This window comes from Vombatus ursinus, unplaced genomic scaffold (genome assembly GCF_900497805.2).
Source record: "Vombatus ursinus unplaced genomic scaffold, bare-nosed wombat genome assembly UNPS02014773.1, whole genome shotgun sequence".
NCBI lineage: Eukaryota > Metazoa > Chordata > Mammalia > Diprotodontia > Vombatidae > Vombatus > Vombatus ursinus.
Window position 1 is genome coordinate 39,883,701 of NW_020954551.1, and position 12,672 is coordinate 39,896,372.

Sequence of the window (12,672 nt, forward strand, 5' to 3'; positions counted from 1 at the left end):
AATCCCAAATTCCTGAAAGAGAACTAATGAATCATAAGACTGTAGGTGCTGGCAAGGCAAGAGAAATGGTAGCCTCTTTTGCCTCGTTCGGTGCTCCACTACAGAAATGCTACTACTATACTTATGTTGGGGGCTCGAAGCTATTCTAGGAGTTATTCAACAGAGCAGTTACAGGGGAGGGGCTCACCTTGCTGGGGATAGAGACTGTGGTGGCCTCTACCATCCCCACCCAGGACAGCAAACCCACCTGTTCAAAAAGGAGAGAGGGGGTGATCCCGTCCTTCCTCGTCCTAGTGCCTCCCCTGGGGTAGCCCTGCACAAGGGGACTATGCCACACAGCAGGGCAGAAAGAGGAAACTCACATCACTCGCTGCCAAGATTATGAAAAGCAATGATGAAAAGAGGGACCATTCCAAGCTATTACTGAATGTTGACAGAAAGTCCTTTTTATAGCATATCACTAAAAATAACATGTGGCTCCATATTATACCCGATAATAGAAGAATGAGCACACACTCAGAAGATTTACAAATAAATTGGCCACAAATCAAATATCATCCAGCCCCAGATGATGCAATTCACTAAAGCAAGGAATGATGTTCTACTTCTTGACGATACTTGATGCAGTTTAGTATCCACTAGGGGGGAAAAAAAACCCAGCACATGATTTTCACTTTAGCTTTAGGGCTGAATGGCTCCGCTGGTAACCACTCAAGCACTCTCAAGTGAAAGTACAGCAGTGGCAGGCTGCTCACAAAAGCTGTGAGTGTGTGTGCATGCTCTTATGCAGCCACTAAAGCTTAAGCGCCTGAGAACGAGATTGAGTAAGGAATGTGTAGCAGGAGGCTCCATTATTCCTCTGTTTCAGATGTTTGTGCCTTGGGATGCTTAGACGTTTGATCTATATTTAAAAAACTGTCTTAGACATATTACTTTTCAGGAACCACAAGATAAACAGTCACCTGGTCAAAAAAACCCAAAAAGTAAATTTAATTAAAAAAATATAATTGCCTACAAGATGAAGAGACAAATTAAATCACTGAAAAGGAGTCCTTCCTTATGACACTTACATTAATTGTTAGGTTTGGTATCAGAATTCTAAGAATAAGTGTTATGCCAGTTAGATTAGGAATTGTCTGGAAATAAACACATTTTAAGGTAAGGATTCCTTGATTATTTCTAAATATCAAAAAGTATAACAGGCTGTTCTTTTCAAACACCAGCTTCTCTCGTAAAGGCTCCCATCCAGGGTCTCCAATTTTCCACACAAGACAAAGTCTTGGTTTCAGCCAACTCTCAACGGAGGGGCTACTAATACAACCCCATCGCCTCGAACAAACAGCATTGGAATGTTCCTCTTGGTTGACTGAGAGAGAAAAAAAAGAAGAAAAAACTTCATAAAACATTTTTTAAACAAATACTTATGGATCTTTTTTAAAACAAAGGGAAATTTTGTGAATGTAAAAAGATATACATATATATATCAAAATACACATTGGGATTAGCCACAAATACTACAGAGAAATAATTTTAAAACCTAGTTGTCTATATGTGCTTAGCCAAAAAAAAAAATCACTAAGTCAATTTTCATTACTCCACATCAACCATCAAAGCTATTCTGAGGTTTTAAGACTGGATGACAAGGAAATGGATATAACATTAAGGGAAACAGGAAACTCAGGAAAATCAATTGGGATTTTTTGTGGAGGGGAAGATGAGGAGTTTCATTTTTTGAAATGTTACCTAGAGATGCCACTGTTTTAGTAATAAAAAGATCCCACAAACACCAAAATATTGACAGCAATATTTTTTGTAGTAACAAATAACTAGAAACAAAGTAGATGCCCACCAATTTGAGGAACAGCTAAACAAGTTGTGGTACATGAACAGAATGGAATATTACCGAGCTGCAAGAAACAATGGGAAGACTATATGAAATGATATAGTAAGCAGGACCAGAAAAACAAACAAAATAACTATAACAATGCAAATGAAAAAATGAAAATACAAAAACTGAATGCTGCGTAATTATAATGGTCAAGACTGGCCCAGAGGAGAGGAAAACATGCTCCCAGCCTTTACCTTCTTTGCAGAGCCAGGAGCTGTCATAACTTGTCAGGCTTAGCTGATGGGCTGATTAGCTTTGGGGAACTATTATTTTTTCCCTAGTTTCCTTCTTTTTTATTCTTTGTTATAAGAGATAACTCTGGGGAGGAGGAGAGGGATTTATTTGGAAATGAGGATGATATAAGACCAAAACATAGCAATAAAATTAAATAAGTAAGCACTAACTTTGAAGAAATGGCGAGACACCAAAGGGGAAATGTCTGGCAGCAGACGAGAGATTTGGGATAGAAAGAGCTGCCCCTGGACACAGAGGAAAGGAGTTCAGACGCTGCCTCTGCCACTTTCGGCCAGTGTGACCTTGGGCAAGGCATTTCTCTTGTCCAGGCTTCTCAGTGTCCTCACCTCTAGGAGGGGAGGTTGGACTAGCTGGCCTCTAGGGGGCATCCTGGTTCTCCATCTTTGATCAGATGACATAAAAGAGCTCAGGAGACTGTAGAGAGCTGAAGAAAGCTCCCATATCGAGATGTAGGACAAGAAGATGAGAGCAGACCTCTAAACAGAAATGGGTAAAGAGCAGAAGGGTGAGTTCTAACATCAGGGAAGCAGAACCAAGAAATGAGAAGAGGAGAGGTTGAAGAAAACCGAGCCCGTGTTCTACAGTGTTAGAGAAGCCCAAAGAACAGCACGGTAAGAAAGAAGCAACTGTCTGAACTATCAGCGGCTGCACCAGCAGGCACGGAAGCAATGTGCTGAACTGAAGAGCTACCCCTGCTAAATCATCCCATCAGGGGAAACAGGCAAGATAACTCACTTTATAGATCTCCTCATAAGTTTCTTCATCAATTTCTATAGTTGTCACGGTCTCTTCTACATCTCCCAAAATCATGTTTAAATGCTGATCATAAGCCTAGGGAAATAAATGCAGAAGAATTATTAGATTATGGAACACGTATAAATGAACATAGATTACAAATATGTAAATACTTGAAATTCAGTTAATATACAAAATGAATACTCCTTACTATTAAAATGAAAACCAGGGTATTACTAATGATTTTTTTCAGTGTGTTTTGAGGCAAAGAGATCATTAATATAATCATGATTTACTTTTTTGGCAAAAAAATTCCCTTAATGGACACAATTTAAAAATTTCCTTAGAATGTGTAAAACTTAAGTATGCAGGACACAGATCTTACACGTCGTTTAAAGGAGGTACACTTACTGGAACACATAAGCAATTAAGAAAGCTACTAGGAGAACGAAAAGAGGTGCTTTTCCCAGCCTGTTTGTTTTGCTCAACTGTACTTATTTGTTGTTGGGTCAATCTTGGGGGAGGGTGAGCAACAGTAATGTTTAAAATATGCATGTATTTTTCAAAAACAGGCAGTATACCACAAAGAAATCAAAAAAAAGAGGAAAAGGACCCATACACACAACAATGAGTAGAGTAAGCAGAACGAGGGGAGCAATTTATATAATAATAACAATCTTGGAAAGAAAAACCAATTCTGAAAGACTGAGGAACGCTACTCAATGTAGTAACCGACCATGATTCCAGAGGACCAACGCTCACGGACCAACTGAGGAACAACTAGTCACCTCCTGACGCAGAAAGAGGCAATGGACTCAAAGCGAAGACTGAGAGATGCATTTTCTAATGTGGCAAATGTGAGAATTTGTTTTGCTTGACTATATATAGATACAGACATATATATATATACACACACACACATGTTGTATGAGCTTTGCTGTTGTTTTTTCACTTAGAGGCAAAAGCGGGAGGTGGGATGAAGAACAGGGTTGTGAGGGAGTCCTCCTCAAAAAAAAAGAAAAGAGGGTCATTGAAACACCTTTTTTAAATGAACAGAAGAGAACAGACAGAAGGTCAGAAGAATACAGCCCCAAAAAGAATTTCTGGAAAAGCCTAAAAAGGATTTTGAAAAGCAATGGAGAGAAGCAGAAGAAACTGGGAAAAGAAAGGAGAATAATGTAAGAAAATCATGAAAAAAAGAGTAAATAGCATGGGAAACAATATACAAAAATTTGCTGAGGAAAATAACTCCCTAAAAACTAGAATTGAACAAGTGGAAACTAATGACTCTATGAGACATCAAGAAACAATAAAACAAAATCAAAAAAGTAAAAAAGTAGAATGTGAAATTTCTCATTGATAAAACAACTGACCCAGAAAATAGATCCAGGAGAGATAATATAAGAATTATTGGACTACTTAAAAGCCATGATTAAAAATAAAAAAGCTTGGATAATAGCTTTCAAGAAATTATCAAAGAAAACTGCCCTGATATATGAGAACCAAAGGGCAAAACAGAAATTGAAAGAATCTATTGATCACTGCCTGAAAGATCCCAAAATGAAAACTCCCAGAAACATCACAGCCAAATTCCAGAGCTCAAAGATCAAGGAGAAAGTATTGCAAGAAGCTAAAAAGAAACAATTCAAATATTGTGGAGCTGTAGTCAGGATTACACAGAATTTGGCAGCTTCCCCATTAAGGAACCAAAGGACTTGGAATACGACATAACAGAGAATAAAGGAGTTGGATTATAACCAAGAATCACCAGCAAAAATGAGTACAATCTTTCAGGGAAAAAAGTAGATATTTAACAAAATAGAGAATATTTAAATATTTCTAATTAAAAGACCAGAGCTGAATAAAAATTTTGACCTCCAAATACAGACTCAAGGGAAATATAAAAAGGTAAAAAAGAAACAAGAAAGAGATAACATAAGAAATTCAATAAGGTTAAACTCTTTATATTTCTATATGGCAAGATAATATTTGGAACTCTCAACAACTTCATTAGTCTAAGAGCAATTAGAAGGAGTCTATGTAGACATATGATGTGGATAAAAGGTGACTTTGATGAGATGGTACCCCAAAAACAAAATAAAGGGGTGAGAAAGAAAACTGCACTGGAAGGAGGGGGGAGATTGAAATGGGGTAAATTATTCCACATAAAAGAAGCAGAAAAGAGCTTTTATAATGGAGGGGAAGTTGGGGAAGAGGATGGCAGGCAAAGCTTAAGCCTCATTCTCATCAAAATTGGCTCAAAATAGGAGTAACATACACACTTAGTTGAATATCTTACCCTATAAGGAAGTAAAATGGAATGGGGATAATAAAAGGGGGAGGAGCGACTGATAAAAGACATATATATTGGGGAAGGTGGTGATCAGAAGTAAAACATTTAGGAGGAGAGAAAGAGTGGGGTGTGTGTGGGCGGGGAGAGGGGTAAACAAGCAAAATATAGCACTGAGAGAAATACACAGTTAGTTGTAACTATAAATGGGAGTGGGATGAACTCATAAAACAGAAGCAGCAGAATGGAATAAAAACCAGAATCCTATAATATGTTGTTTACAAGAAACATATTTGAAGCAGAGAAATACACACAGGGTAAAGGTAAGGGGCTGGAGCAGTTGAATCAAAGAAAGCAGGGGTAGCAATCATGATCTCAAAGCAAAAACAAAAACAGATCTAATTAAAAGAGACAAAGAAGGAAACTATATCTTGCTGAAAGGTACCACAGACAATGAAGTCATATCAATCCTAAACATGTACACCAAATAAATTTTTCAATAAGTTGAATGAGTTACAGTTATTACAGATAATAAAAACTATACTGGTGGGGGACCTCAACTTTCCCTTCTCAGAACTAGATAACTCTAATTAAAAAAAATAAACAAGAAACAAGTTAAAGAGGTAAATAAAATTTTGGAAAAGTTAAGATATGCTAGATCTCTGGAGGAAAATGAATGGGAATAGAAAGGAATATAGCCTTTTCTCCATAGTACACGACACCTACACAAAAATTGACCATGTAGTAGGATAGAAAAACCTCACAACCAAATGCAGAAAACTGGAAATAGTAAACGCATCATTTTCAGATCACAATGCAATAAAAACTACATTCAATAATGGACAATGGAAAGAGAGATTAAAAATTAATTGAAAATCAACTGATCTAATCCTAAAACAAATAAATGGCTCAAAGAACAAGTTATAGAAACAATAACTTCATTAGAGAAGATGACAACAATGAGACAGCATACCAAAATTTATAGGATGCTGCCAGCAGTACTTAGGGGAAAATTTATAACTCTAACTGCTTACATCAATAAAAGAGAAGAAAAGCAGATCAATCAATTGGGCATGCAACTAAAAAAAAAAACAAAAACTACAAAAAGAAATTAAAAATCTCCAATTAAACACCAAATTGGAAATCCTAAAAATCAAGGGAGAGATTAACAAAATTGAAAGGAAGAAAACCATTGAACTAATAAATAAAACTAGAAGCTGGTTTTAACCATTGGTTAATTTGACTAAAATAAGGAAAGAAGAAAACTAAATTACTAGTATTAAAAATGAAACAAGTGAATTCACCACCAATGAAGGAGAAATTAAGACAATTGTTAAGAGCTATTTTGCTCAACTTTATGCCAATAAATTCGACAATTTAATGAGATGGAGAAATATCTACAAAAATATAAATTACCCAGATTAGCAGAAGAAGAAATAAAACATTTCAATAAATCTATCTTAGAAAAAGAAATTGAAAAGCTATCAATGAACTTCCTAAGAAAAAATCCCCAGGACCATATAGATTCATAACTGAATTCTACCAAACATTCAAAAAACAATTAATCCCAATACTGTATAAATTAGAATATTTCTAGAATAAACTAGAAGTGTTAGCTATAATAATAAGGGAAGAAAAAGAAATTAAAGGAAATAGAGTAGGCAATGAGGAAACAAAGTTACCACTCCTTGCAGATGATATGATGGTATACTTAGAATATCCTAGAGAATCAACTAAAAAACTTCTTGAAATTATTAACAACTTTAGCAAAACTGCAGGATACAAAATAAACCCACATAAATCACCAGCATTTCTATATGTTCCTAACAAAGTCCAGCAGCAAGAGATCGAAAGAGAAATTCCACTTAAAATAACTGTAGATGATATAAAATATTTGGGAATCTACTTGCCAAAACAAACCCAGAACTCTATGAACACAATTATAAAACACTTTTCCCACCAACAAAGTCAGTTCTAAACAACAGGAAAATAGTACTTGCTCATGCCAAGCCAATATAATGAAAAGGACAATTCTAGCTAAATTAATCTATTTATTCAGTGCCATACCAATCGAACTATCAAAAAATTATGTCTAAGAGCTAGAAAAAAAGTAACAAAATTCATCTGGAAGAACAAAAGCTCAAGGATATCAAGACAATCAATGAAAAGAAAATGCAAAAGAAGATGATCTAGCTCTACCAGATCTCAAACTATATTATAAAGTGGTAATTATCAAAACAATCTGGTACTGGCTAAGAAATAGAGTGGTGGATCAGTGGAATAGATTAGGTACAAATTACATTATAGTAAACGACCACAGTAATCTAGTATATGATAAACCCAAAAATCCAAGCTTTTGGAACAGAAACTCATTATCTGACAAAAACTGCTGAGAAAACTGGAAAACAGTATGGAAGAAACTAGGTAGAGACCAACATTTCACACTGTAGACCAAGAAAAGGTCAAAATGGGTACATGATTTACACATAAAGGGCGATACCATAAGCAAGTTAAGAGAACATGGAATAGTTTATCTGTTAGATTTATGGATAAGGGAAGAATTTAGAACCAGAGAAGATACAAAGAGCATTACAAAATATAAAATAGATCATTTTGATTATACAAAATTAAAATGTTTTTGTACAAGCAAAACCAATGCAACCATAATTATAAGGAAAGCAGAAAATTGGGGGAAATTTTTTGTAACAAGTATCTGTGATAAAAGCCTCATTTCTCAAATATATAGAGAACTGAGTCAAATTTATAAAAATACAAGTCATTCCCCAATTGACAAGTGGTCAAAGGATACGAACTGGCAGTCTTCAGACAAAGAAATCAAAGCTATCTATGGTCATATGAAAAAATGCTCCAAATCACTATTGATCAGAGAAATACAAATTAAAACAACTCTGAGGTACCACCTCACACCTATTAGATTGGATAATGTAACAAAAAAGGAAAATATTGGATATTGGAGGGGATATGGGAAAACTGGGACACTAATGCACTTTTGTTGGAGTTGTGAACTGATATAACCATTCTGGAGAACAATCTGGAACTATGCCCAAAAGGCGATAAAATTGTTCATACTCTTTGATCCTGCGATACCACTGCTAGGTCTGTATCCCAAAGACATTCAAAAAAGGGAAAAGGATCTATTTGTACAAAAATATTTATAGCAGCTCTTTTTTTTTTTTTTGTGGTGGCTAAGACTTGGAAATCAAAGAGATACCTATCAATTGGGAAATGGCTAAACAAGCTGTGGTATATAAACATAATGGAATATAATTGTTCTACAAGAAATGATGTGCAGGCAAATTTCAGAGAAACCTGGAAAGATTTACATGAACCGATACACAGTGAAGTGAGCAGAACCAGGAGAAGGTTGCACACAGTAACAACAATATTGTTCAATGAAGAACTGGGAGTGACTTAGCTCTTCTCAGCAATACAATGATCCAAGACAATCCCAAAGGACGAATGATGAAGCATATTATCCACCTCCAGAGAAACAACTGGTATTGACTGAATACAGACTGAAACATGCTATTTTTCACTTTCTTTCACTTTTTTTCTTTTGAGTCTTCTTGTACAAAATGACTAATATGGAAATGTTTTACATAACTGCACATGTATAACCTACATCTGACTGCTTATCATCTGAGGGAGACGGGAGGGGAAGGAAGGATAGAATTTGGAACTCAAAACTTTAAATAAAAATGTTTAAAAACTGGAAAAAAGTAGAATAATAAAGATAAAAAAAGAGTTAACATATAAAAGTGTTTTGTAAAGCACTATTTAACGCTGCTTATAGTGCCACAACAACAAAAAATTATTGTATTTTGCTTCCATGCGTTTCTGCAGACTTGTATCCCCATTCTTAGTTGCCAAACTAATGGTTTTTTCTCAGTCCTCACTCTCCTTGACCTGTCTGCAGCCTTTGACACTACTGATCACTCTCTCCTTCTTGACACTCTCTTCCTTCTACACTTTCAGGACATCACCTCTCCTGGTTCTCCTCCTACCTATCTGACTGTTACTCCTACCTTTCCAGTCTTCTTACAACTTACTCCTCACCACATACTCCTTGATCCAGTGACAATGGCCTCATGACTGTTCCACAAATAAGACTCTCCATCTCTGGGCATTCTCTAAAGAGCTTGGAACACTCTCCCTCCTCTGTTCCACCTACTGACCTCTCTAGCTTCCTTTAAGTACCAACTAAAATCCTGTCTTCTACAGTAAGTCCTTCCCAACCCCTCTGAATTCTAGTACCTTCCCTCTCTTATTTAATTCCTATTTATCTTGTATATAGCTTGCTTGTACATATTTGTTTGCTTGTTTTCTCCCCCATTTAGATTATTATCGTGAATTATTTGAAGTCAGGGACGGTTTTTTTGCATCTTTTTGTACCCCCAGAGCTTAGCACGATAGCTGGCACATAGTAGGTGCTTAATAAATGTTTATTGACCGACTGACCTTTCAGATTCCTTATTCAGTAAGTTTACAGATTTTAAAATCATAAAGAATCTTAGGGGTCATCTTGTACAATGTCCTTATTTCACAGATGAAAAAAAAAAAAATGGAGCCCAGAGAAGTTCAATGTCTTGCCTCAAGTCACACAAGTAGTAAGAGGCATAATCAGTATTAAAACTCAGGCCAGGCCCTCTACCTGCAGACAAAGCCTCTGATCTTCATCCTGAGTAAGGACTGCTTCCTTCCTGACACCTTCATGGGTGATGGTTCTCTTCTTCCCTAAATATTCTAGGAAATTTTAGGTAACTTTTACTTAACCAAGTATCTTTTAAATGCCTATTATGTGCCATGCACTGAGGATGCAAAGACACAAGTGACAAACTAACTCACGGGACAGATGAGGGAGAGGACAGGTAACACATGTCAGGCCACCCAAAACAGACCCGAGGTCTGATCTCGCTGCCTTCCTTCACCCTTTATGTACAATTAGTGATGTAAATGTTTAATCCTGCTGGTAGAATAGAAGCCCCCTGGGGCAGGCATGATTCAGGATTGAATTCTCAGCACAATTCCTTAAACCAATTGCGCCAAAGTCAAATTGAAAAGAATCCCTGTGGGTCACATTAACACAATCTATGTTGCACTGTACTTTTATTTATTTTGTTAAACATTTCCCTCTACACTTGGAATTCTGGGGCTGCCAGTTTGACACCTCTGCCCTAAAACCTTTACTAGGTGTCTGACAAGGGTATTGAATCGAAATCCCTTCCAGCTTTAATATGTTGTTAAAAATCTTCTCATATCCCACAGATCTCATAGAATTTAGGACTAAAAGGTACCTTCGATTTTACAGATGGGGTAACCAAGGCCCAAAGAGATTAAGTAACATGCCCAAAGTCACTCAGCAGATCCAAGATTTAAATCTAGGTCCTAAAAACACCCATAACCTTTTAGCATGTTATAGGGGGAAAAGATACAAGATTTTGAATCAGAGAACCTGGGTACAAATTTTTTCTCCATCACTTATTACCTGTGTAACCTCAGCCAAATCACTTAACCTCTCTGGGCCTCAGCTCTTTACCTGTAAAATGAGGTGGATGGACTAGATTATGTCTCTTCTGACTCTACATGATACAACATCTAGAGGAAACTACAAAGCCTACTGAGAGGCAGGGCAGTGTAGCAGATAAAAAGGCTGGTTTTGGACTCAGAAACTGATTTAAGTGGCCCCTCTGATACATACAGCTACTGTGACCCTGAGCAAGTAACTTAACATCGTAGTAATTCAGACAAAGAAGGTAGAGATCTGCAATGGTCAAGAAGTTTCCCTATGTTCAGTTCCTTTACCAATGAAATCACAAATCCCATCTCCAGTAAAACTTATGCATTATCAGAATACTCATCTGTTCAAGATTTGATATACTTAACTCACATGCAATCTTCCTCGTAGTTCTCGGTCATTTCTCATTTTTACATAAATTCGTTCATCTAGACTGAGCCGGATGAGGTCAAGCGGCTCCTCTACAGTGTTGGTGGTCTGTTGCTGTTAAAAAGAAAAACTGCAATGATACACACCTACCAGAAGTGGTAGATCATTACCCACCTGTTCTCTGCAAAATGCAAACTAAGGAATCTTCAGTTAGTTTCCACCTGACCTACAGATTACAAGAGGATGCTCAATTAAAAATGAATTCTTTAACTCCCTTTTATGAGAAGTCAGCCCTAGCAAAGGTACTGTCACCTGAAGGTTGTTTTGGGCTCTCCTAGGGCAGGCAAGAGTGCCAGGCCAATACACTTTAAAGATAGGAAACTTTGAGGGTGCTATGCAGAACGCCACATTTTCAGCAAGGGAGGATGTGATGTTTGCAAAAGAGCGTGTAGGGGCGGGGAAAAGGTATGTGTCCTCTTTACCAGGCTGGGCTGAGATTTACAGATACACAATAGAGAAACAAGTGGCAACTAAAAGCTAAAAATGGAAGTGAAAGTGAGCCAAATGTAGGATTTCCAGGTGGGTAAAGAGGAAGCTGGATAGAAAGACCTAGACTCAAATTTGGCCTCAGACACGCACTAACTGTGTGACCTTGGCCAAGTCACTTCACATCTGCCTGCCTGAGTTTCCTCAGCTGTAAAATGAGGATAACAACAGAACCTACGTCCCAGGGTTGTTCTGAGGATCAAATGAAGTAATACTTGTAGAATAAACTTTGCAAATGTGAAAGCCCATAAAATGCTATCATTATGAGGTCAGAGTATAATTATTAATGACACCCCCCACCCAAGACCCTTGTCACCTCAACTGTATAGAAGGAAGCTCTCCAACAGCATCTGCTGAGGAATGGAGACAAAAGAGGCAAAAGGCAAGAAAGCTTGTCCACCAAAGAGATGCCGGCTGAGGGGGGCACGCAGGGACTCCGCAGGGACTGCGGGGCATGGAGGCTTTCCGGGGCGCCAGGGGAACGAGCTCCTGGGACACTAAATCCAAGGCTCCAGGGGCTGCTGGCTGCTCAGCTCCTAGCTCAGGTGGGGACAGGGAGGACAGGACAGACTCTCTCCTCCGTCATTGACTGGCTGAGCCGTAAATCAGGAGTAGACGGTCTAGCCAAGGACCAGAAGACAAGCCAATGAAAACTCTGGCTGGCTAGCCCACAGGTAACTGACAGTTCAGCCAGCCAGTGACAAAGCGGAGGAGGGCGTGGTCTTCTCCATTCTGCGCCCAAGACTTTCAGATATTCCCTGTTAGTAGGAAATTCCTGCGTAGGGTTGGGGGGAGGAACGATTGGACGGGATCCGAGGAAAGGGAGCAGAGGGCTGCTCCAAAGAGAATCCTTGGGGCCCTGCTGAAATGGCCCAGAGGATCGGGAGGCTCTTCGGCAACATACCTGATCCGCGTCGTCCGCCATGTTTCAAATCCGGGTCCTTTTCCCGCTTCTCGCGAGATGACGTGCGCGCTCTCGCGGCAGCCCGCCTACCAGCGGGGGCGAACGTGATGACGAATGCCCCCGGAGGCGTGTAGAGCGAGGGCTGCTCA

At 38.2% G+C, this 12,672-nt stretch overlaps 1 protein-coding gene across 1 annotated transcript; it reads right to left on the reverse strand.

The window, feature by feature from the left end:
* Positions 1-961: 961 nt before the first annotated feature.
* Positions 962-12,603, reverse strand: LSM3 (LSM3 homolog, U6 small nuclear RNA and mRNA degradation associated). Its single transcript, XM_027863682.1, has 4 exons — positions 12,524-12,603; positions 11,077-11,187; positions 2,879-2,974; positions 962-1,366 (listed from the first exon to the last, which is right to left on the reverse strand). The coding sequence occupies exons 1-4, from the start codon at positions 12,542-12,544 to the stop codon at positions 1,286-1,288; spliced, it is 309 nt and encodes a 102-aa protein (XP_027719483.1). The 5' UTR covers positions 12,545-12,603; the 3' UTR covers positions 962-1,285.
* Between the last annotated feature and the right edge of the window lie 69 nt (positions 12,604-12,672).